This window comes from Apis florea, unplaced genomic scaffold (assembly GCF_048593485.1).
Source record: "Apis florea isolate Af1SG1 unplaced genomic scaffold, ASM4859348v1 contig_3305_pilon, whole genome shotgun sequence".
NCBI lineage: Eukaryota > Metazoa > Arthropoda > Insecta > Hymenoptera > Apidae > Apis > Apis florea.
This window is the reverse complement of record NW_028256735.1, coordinates 64282-73675: the sequence shown is the minus strand read 5'-3', so window position 1 is coordinate 73675 and position 9394 is coordinate 64282. Positions and strand designations below refer to the sequence as shown.

At 32.8% G+C, this 9394-nt stretch overlaps 3 protein-coding genes across 7 annotated transcripts in view; 2 read left to right on the top strand and 1 right to left on the bottom strand.

Annotated features, from left to right (window-relative positions):
- Positions 1 to 9394, bottom strand: part of LOC100872343 (1-acyl-sn-glycerol-3-phosphate acyltransferase alpha) — a 50163-nt gene that overhangs the window by 3244 nt on the left and 37525 nt on the right. The gene's annotated exons all lie outside the window — the stretch shown is intronic.
- Positions 145 to 3262, top strand: LOC100872579 (uncharacterized). The gene is made up of 4 exons (XM_003695637.4): positions 145 to 811; positions 1019 to 1144; positions 1413 to 1824; positions 2330 to 3262. The coding sequence occupies exons 1-4, from the start codon at positions 660 to 662 to the stop codon at positions 2831 to 2833; spliced, it is 1194 nt and encodes a 397-aa protein (XP_003695685.4). The 5' UTR covers positions 145 to 659; the 3' UTR covers positions 2834 to 3262.
- Positions 5742 to 7805, top strand: LOC100864200 (uncharacterized). Its single transcript, XM_003695650.4, has 4 exons — positions 5742 to 6053; positions 6387 to 6543; positions 6647 to 6854; positions 7569 to 7805. The coding sequence occupies exons 1-4, from the start codon at positions 6050 to 6052 to the stop codon at positions 7788 to 7790; spliced, it is 591 nt and encodes a 196-aa protein (XP_003695698.1). The 5' UTR covers positions 5742 to 6049; the 3' UTR covers positions 7791 to 7805.

Genomic DNA, 9394 nt, shown 5'->3' with positions numbered 1-9394 from the left:
GCTTCCATTAAATTTTTTTATAATGATTTTGTAATGAATACACGCTCTTTCAGACATCGCAAAATATTTTCGTTCAACAGCACGATAGCGACGTTTTTTCACGTTATTTATACGTCAAATAATAAAGTACCTATTCATAATTTAGACATTCGTAATATATTATTTGCTCATAAAAATATTTCAATTTTCTAGTAAATAGTGTTTTATAGTTCTGACAGTTTCTGATAGTTTCAGCAATGATCTCAAGGTCACCATTCATCGTTCGATTCCAAACTTCGGCCACCACGTAACGGTGTGTTATAATTTGCCAAACAGATTAGAAGAATTTTGTCAAGTCTTGTTGTTTCGTCCCATTAGCACCATCATCCGCACGGCCAATGTTTTGTCGAATTGAACGAATTGTTGAATATTCAAAAACGAAAGCGAAAAACAATTCCTACACAATTCTTTAAAAAAAAAATATATAAAATATTTGACAATCGATTCGAATTTCTGTCTCAAAATTTACACGATTTTTTTCAGATTAAAGAAAGAAGAAAATTATAAATAACAGGTGAAAATGGAGTTGGACAATAAATTAGCAACGAGTAGCTCGAGAGATACAGTTACGAGTGTATATAGAAGACACGAGGCGAAGTTCCTTGATCATTCATCTTTGGATGTCGAAGAAGATGATACGCGCATTAATTTCAGTGCTTTTAGCAAGTCTGTCGATCCACTCGGTCTTGCCTCAAGTGATATCATATGCGAAAGTGTCGAGAAACGGTCAAGAGGACATGGACGCGAGGAACGATGATCCGTGGATCTTCAGGTTAGATCATTGATCGTTTTGGAAAACAACGAAGAACGTTTAACCTTTCTATTATTTTCGTAAAGTTAATAACAATTACGATTGGATAATTTTTAAAAAGACATAGTGAAAAAATGAATTCAAATTTTCAAGATATATTCCAAATACAAAAGTAATCTATTTTCAATTAGATAATTTCTTTTTTTCTTCCGATTTGTTGCAACGAAGCAATGGAACGCAAAGCGAATCGAGGAGTATCAAGAACATAGCTATCACTATGTCACCTGTATACATCTCACCGAAAATTCAAAATCTAAAGAATGGCGAAGCGGTTAATTATCCCTCTGTTGGAAGGTAAGAAAGATTTATGTTTATAAAATTAAAATTTTTAAATTCCATTTGAAGATTTAATTATTTGCAATCAAATATTAAAGAATGCGTCACGATATTAAAAATTAAATAAACAATGTAAACGCAGTATCAAGTATATATTTTTCATATTCTGATTTAATATTTCTTTTATTTTTCAACAATTCACTTCACTGAACTTCATCAAAAACTTTCACAATACTCATGAAGAAATACACTATTTACTCTATACGAAATATTAATTTATAATTAGATACACAACATTGGACCACGAATTATTAGCACAACTGAACACAAAGAACGCAAAGAAACAGATTCAGGACAGGTATCATCCATCGCCGCTTAGCTTCAAAAACAAGGAACCATCGAACGATATGAAGGAAAACTTGAAACCTGCCAATCGTCCAAGCAATCCACCAAGTGGCCCACCAAACGGCCCACCAAGCGGCCCACCAAGCGGCCCACCAAGCGGTCCACCAACTGGCCCATCATCTTCGAGCATGTTCGACTTTTCTAAGCCAACGTTTTCAGAGAGCTACGACTATAAACCACCAGATTACTTAAGCAGTAAGCCGATTTCGAAACCGCCAGATTACCTCGGCGACAAACCGATCTCGAAGCCAATGTCGATGGACGACTACGGAGATTCTGAGATAAGTGACAAGGTACATTCTTCGAACATCAAAATACTCTACTTTGCTTTTGAAATTTAATACATGCTCTTCTCTCTCTCTCTCTCTCTCTCTCTCTCTCTCTCTCTCTCTCTCTCTCTCTCTCTCTCTCTTCAACTACTTTGTATACATTATTGGGAAATTAATCGAATAAACCTTGAAATTGACGGATGATAATAAGAAGTGACAGTAAAGAGGGATAAGATATTCAAGTTGAAGTTTGTATATGATTTCGATCTCCTACACGACAAAGTATAATTCGAATAATTCGAATACAAATTATTGAATTAAATATTCAATGCGTTATCAAATTCTCATCGCGTTCATCAATCCTCTTTTCAATGATCCAAAAAAAAATCTTCACCAAATCAGATTTTTAATCGTCATTTCAACATAATACCCACCACACACTCATCAAGCTTCAAACATCCACCGTACTGTAATTAAAATTCCAAGCCGATCAATCTCAGTTTAAACCCGCGCAAATGATCGTTTTCAGCCACCAGATTCCTACAAACCGGATTCTTACATGGCGTCCCACGATTCCGACTACTCCGATTATCAGCCGGACACGTCTTACAACAATGATTCACCGAAACCGATCGAGTATTCCGGCCATCTGGATCATCCGCCATACGACGACCACCATTCTTACGGCCACCACCATCATCACGAGGTGATCTACGACCACATACCGGAATACCACACCGAACAACCGGAAATGAACGATCAGAGGCTCAACAAGAGGCCATACTCTTATTATTACATAGGAAAGAAGCTTTGGTACATTCCACTGTATTTCAGCATCTATTTCATCATATACATCGCTGCCCTGGTGTTGAAGAGCATCGCAAGGCACAAGATCACGTTCCCCGCGCATTTGGCCGATGCTGTGAATCACGATCACGGTAGATCGTACAACGATTTCAGCTGGTGGGATTTCGCGGGTGAAGCGTTGCAGGGTGTCGAGAGTTTTGCCGAGAAGTATGGAAAAATTTTTTAGATTTTTTAATGATTTGAATCACGAGTTGCAGCCAGTTTTGGGATACTCTATATTTGGAAAATGAGTATCGCGCGATACGAGTTTTATATATATATATTGTGTAATGAATCCTTATTACTTTTGAACATATTACACGATCTAATGTTATGATATTGGTGAATGTTTTGACGATATACACAAATCGCTCGCAATAGTTAAATTAAGTTCGTGGAATTCTAATTTCGACAACACATCCACCGTTTGTTTGTAATATAACTTTAGTAAGTAATATAAATAAGGTGTACGTATTACAGTACGAGCAATAATTTTGTACGTGTACATATTAAGTTTTTTGTAAATATTTAATGTAATATTTATATAAAAAGTGTACGAATAATTTCACGCTATTCATAAATATATACGAGGTAATCGTAACAGTAAAAATGAAAATTTACGCCAATTCTTTACTACGTTATGAATCCTACCTTCAAAAAACAAAATTTGTTTAAGCGAAATTTAATATATATAAATATAATAAATTTTCTCCAACTAAGTACATATTTTCTTACAAGAGCGAAATTGCTCATAATCTCATCACTTCAAAAGAAACTACTTTAATAAAAATTCATTCAAATTACTTTTCTACTTTATTCTTTATCCTCATTCGGGGAAATCAAATTTATCCAAGCCTGATCTTCAGTCGAATAATGAATAAAATTTAATTTATAATCTTAAATAATAATGGCGGCTGCGATCATTTGGCGCGCGATCGATTCCTAAATTCCTGAGAAACAAGCGTATTCGGTTATGACTGCTTCTTACAATCGCGCGACGAGCGGTGGCGCAAGTTTTTGGGGGGATAACGAGCCGGAATTTGTCAGTATCGGCGAAATCGAAAGAATTACTGGAAACGGCACGAGAATTCTAATGGTCTCGCATTCCTATTGACCAATTACGCCCTTTCGATTCATCCCTGCTTTCATTCCACGTATGATTCCATGATTTCGTACATGGAATACGAATCATCATCCTTTCGTATCGCACTTTCGCGAATTTTATATACGTACGTTCCATTTTTCATACAATAAGAACACACGAATATTCATTTTTGTTCAAAAAAGGATAGATCGTCTCGAATGAATACCCGCTTTAAGCTTGTTTTAGATTTACTTTTATTTTTCTTGGAACGACATGATAATCTTGATCTTATTCATTAGAAGAAACTACAAATGAGAATTTTTTTCTCTGTCTATCTGTTATCTATAATATATAAATATTACACAAATAATCAAAGCTAAAATACCATTCCGAGAATAAAGTAAACATAACAATTCTATCTTAATAAAATCCAATTTAAATACGAAAAACACCTGTTCATGTTAGATATAAAATTTTATAGAGTATTAAGATAATCGGTTAGAGCAAATGCGTTCAAACGAGCATAAGACGCAAAAAGTCGAGCATCAAGTAAAACCATCTGTCGCAATTATCGCCGGTTTAGAGTATTGTTTCAACGGGACTCGCTTAAGAACTTGCTAATCGCCTCACCTAATAACCGTACGAGGATGCACGCAGCCTAACTGACCCAAACATAATGCTTTCTTTGCCTAGATACCATCCACGAGCATGCGTTCGTGCACGATGACATCAAAAATTCCATTCTTCCTGAAAGAAACTTTCCGTCCGATACGCACCTTTCACGGTTTAAATAGTGATCGCAACAGGAAACGGCTAAACGTTCAAATTGGCTAAAATGACGACAATCCAAACCATGGCTGCTACCGTGCTTTTATCTCAATAACTGGAAAGAAATTGGATGTGCACATGGGAATAGAAATTTTTGAATTTCGATATTGACAAAGGATTCACGAATGATTTATAATGATTACTTTGTGAACTTTAATAATGAATTAACGCTTTACTAATCGAATTTTCTTTTATGTTTATGAAATTGTTTGATATTAATCCTAGTTTCAAATATACATTAGAAGATTTCTAAGACTTGAGATTCTATTATGATTAAATTATTAAAAAATTTAAATTTCAATTAATTTAAAAAAATATATATATATAGTTTGAAAAATCAGATCTAAAGTGTCCATTAACAGTGGTTTTTCAATAAATGTTTATTCTATTTAAATTTAATTTACTTATAAATATAACATTTATAATTGGATACACTCAACTTCATTTTACACCTGTACGTAAATTTATCGAGATCAAAAAAATCCGTTAAATTAATATTCTCGTATGTGTACTAATCAGTTTTCTTATCTGCGTCTATGTATATCTGATTGAATAATTATTACGAATATTATACTTCATCTTTTTATTTTATATTTAATTTTTGATTTTATTTTATTTAAAAAAATTTGACTGCTTTTATTTTTAAAACAAACACAATCCAATATATTAGCATTTTTTAACAAATTATCGAAAATTTCAATAATTCTATTAAAAGAGCTAAATATGGAACATCGATATTCAACAAAATCATTACGAGACAATATCATCACTTTGAACTTAATCGTTTATTGATTAATCGTCGTGAATCGACCATGAAAGCAACAAGAACGCTATACAAACACATCATCCGCCCACTCTAAATTAACTCCTTCATCCCAGCCAACAAATCTCAACCGTACGCCTCATCGATTCAACGATCTTATTAAAAAATCAAACATAACGTGAATTATTTTTCAACGACGCGATAATAGAACCGTCTGGGTGGACACGATCGAAGACACGATCTTTAATCTCAAAACCGAATTTTATCTGAAATCTTTGTAGACGACGACACGAGGATGCGTAAGAGTAAGTATGTAACAATTAGGGCTTTTTAGCGCTGCACGCTGGATTTGCTTAACGTTTCTCGTGATACAGTTACCGGTAACCGAACAGTATGTTTGAACTGGACCCACGAATCGTTCAGTCTCTCCTTAGATTTTATCACAGACGGTTCACTCGACCGATATTCGGTGTTGACAACTTCGAAAACGTGGACGAAAGCTTCGAAGAAGAGACGTGTGGCATTTCGAGATCGATGAACCCGAGGAATGAACGTTCGTATCTACGTATCGGCCGGTGGTGAATCGTTTTTTTCGTTTCCATGAATCGGTGAGGGCAAACAGAAGAGCAGTGCGCGTATGGACACGTGTTCACGAATGAAAGGAACAAGACGTGGTAGTTTTCGAGCGATCGAGGTTCCTTGGAAACAAGTGAAGAGCAATTGAAATTATGGGTAGATAACTTTTCGCCCCATATTGGCAATTATTTTATTTTTCTGAGTAAAAATGGGTTTTGTGATTTTTGAAATGATATGTGACTCGATTTTCGGAATTTTTATTTTTTATGCGCGAGTTTTGAATTTCTTCAAAACAATATACTTAGGATAATAGGTTTTGTTATTTTTGGAATGAGTTTTTCAAATAGTTGCAATGTAATGTTGAAAATTTTGATTCGATACTGGGGATTTTTATTTTCTGAACTGTGTATCGACTCGGCTAAAATATGGTAGCTGAGTAAGAAATGGAGTATGTTATTTTTAAATGATTCGAAATCTTTTATATTTCAGATAGAGTACAAACAAATTTAATGTGTCACTATTTTCTGCTACTTGTTTTCGTTTCTCATGTAACAAGTGAACCGACTTTCGACGAGATTGATATACTTCCGGAATCCGATAAATATGACGACACATCTGCAATCGGCACTGCTGTTCAAACGTACAGGTTGTGACGTTGAAGAATTGTTTCGTATTTTTCATAAAAATTAATTGACATCGTTAAATTAATGATATAATCGAATATTCTTCTGTTTGATTTTTTTTATTAGAAATCCGAGAATGTATCGACGCGGTTACCAGGAGGATCACGGATCAATGTATCAGAATAACCACGATGACCACGATGATGATGATCATCATGCAATGAAAGAGGAAGAATCCGATATGAAATCCATGAGATCAAAAGTCGATTATTGGAGTGGTTACTATGACTTTTTGATAAACGAAGGAAGTTATAAATTCTGGGCTGTATTTCAAGTAAGTTTCGATGAATTTCAAATATGATATTCTATCTATGAAAAGGATAAAAATATCATATATCAGGATATATTTAAAACATTTTTAAACAATATTAGAAAATAACGTCTCATTTGATATTACAAAAATTAAAATACACAAAGATAGTGCGAATATTTCAAAATTCCAGCAAAAAAATGTCTTCATTTAATTATATGTACAAACGAAAACCAAAGTAATAACAATTATAAATACGTAATAATATAATTTCAGTTGAATAAAGAGAAACGTGAAAACAGCTAACAACAGTTAGATGCAAAACCGCAAAAACGCGCCAACCAAATGCATTACTATAGAACAAACACTTATAGAATAGTGCATTCTCCATATGCTATCCTATCACTTCCTATTTGCGTGTGGTTTCTGATGGTTCATTCGTGTCGAGTTTAACCGAGATTAAGATCAAAAACTATTCTCAAAAGAAAGTAAGATGTTTATTGAGAAATTTTATTAAATACTTTTCTAAGATTATAAAAAATAATTCTTTGAGAATTCTTTTCGAGCATTTTCCATAAAAAGAGACTCTTAAAAAATCTCGTTATTAAAATAACGTTTGATGTTAGATCATTGACACTCATCAAAAAGAATTGATCGTGAAAAAATGAGATAGAAATTTTTCTTGATAGTTTTCTATTAACGATAAATATTGATAATTGAACGCGAACTTTTCAACAGCTTGCCACTGCAGCTCTCCTCATCTACAGCGGTTTCGCGGCGCTTTATTACGCCAAGGTTAATCCTCCAACAATAGACGATGAATTCGACGATATTTTACGTCGACGACGAAGACGAAGACGCAGAGCATTGTCCATCTCTCCACGAGATAAATCATTTTGCGGCTTGGACAGTGCTACATATCAAAGGATAATCGACGCGATTGCTAGAAAAATTCACTGACGATGAAGAGTTTATCAATGAACTTTGTCTCGTTAAAAATAATATTTATATAACGATTGTATTACGATAATTTTGACAGATTCAATCAGAAATAATTATTCCAGAGAAAAAAGATTCATCATGATTGAAAGATTGATTAAAATTAATGATCTTTTTCTTATTCAATTTGAAAAACATGTAATATCTGCTCTATTACGCAATATTTCCGATTATATTTGTAATTAATTTATAACGATTATAAATTATGTTATAACTTGTACATGTATATATAACAATTATATGTATCATATTATTAATGCAGTTGTATACATTACACTTTTGTGCATGAATATTCTACTTAAACTATATAAATATGTATTAACGAAGATTAGACATATGTTTCTTGTAAAAATAATGTATACGTGATGCATACGTGAAATATTTATTTTTCAATTCATCCACCATCCCTATTAATTTTTTAAAATTTAACATCATTCTTTGATTCAAAATCGCTTCCTCTCTTTTACTTATATATGAACTAATATGAATCAATTATTTTCATCTATATTTATAAATATAAAATATATTTTTCTATTCTGCAATCTACGGTCGAAAAATATATTCCAAAATTTATATGACTTCCTATAATCTTTAATCAGTAATTGATATGAATATACCGATCAATTACCAATTAGATATCAATGACTGTCAAATAGTCTTGAAATTGTACCGATTAATTCTTAAATTTTCTTATTAAACCGTTATTGTAAATTATTATCACGAATAAGTTCATAATACACATATTACGCGAATTTATTACTGAAAAACGAGGAAGAAAGATTTCTGGGAAAAGCAAAGAGGATAGGGGAGATTTCGCAGGGCGATTCGAGTGTCCACGCGCTGGCATGGACCATCCTTCGCTAAATGTATGCGCGAAAGGATCAAAACGTAATAAAAATCCCTCGAAAAAATGTCGACCGATAAATCAACGGTGGCTGGCTATGCACACCCGTGTCTATACGAGTTTTATATGTGAACACGTATAAGCGCGATACGCGATGGTTCAACCTCGAAGGCAAATTTTCTTGTCGAACAGTGCAACGTAAACGAGGGACCCTTGAGACGGTTCATTTTGGAGGAGCAGGAGCGTAAGATGGATTTTATCCTAGTAATTTCTATTAGGAGTGTTGTATGATAAGTGATAAATAAATTAAGTTTTAATAGGAGATATTAATAAGTAAGAATATAAAAATAATATGTTTATCTTTTAGATTAAGTGATACTTTTTTATTTTGTAACTCAAATTACCAATTAATTAAAATAACCAATTATTTACCAATTAAAGTTGATAAATAAGTAAATTATATACTATTACTTAGAAAGAATACTAGTAAGGAATGTTACTAGTAGAAGTATCCAAGTTCAATTTGGATAAAATTGATAGTTTGTTTTATATTGCAATAAAAGAAAAATAACGTGTTTAAATTTATTGAAGTAAACGAAAATAACTCACATTATGTGAGCTATTATATAAAAATTTTAATGTAATTAGTGAAATGATATACCTTGAGATAAAGAAAAGAAAAAATAAAAACAAATAAGCATTGGAATAAATATGCTATAAT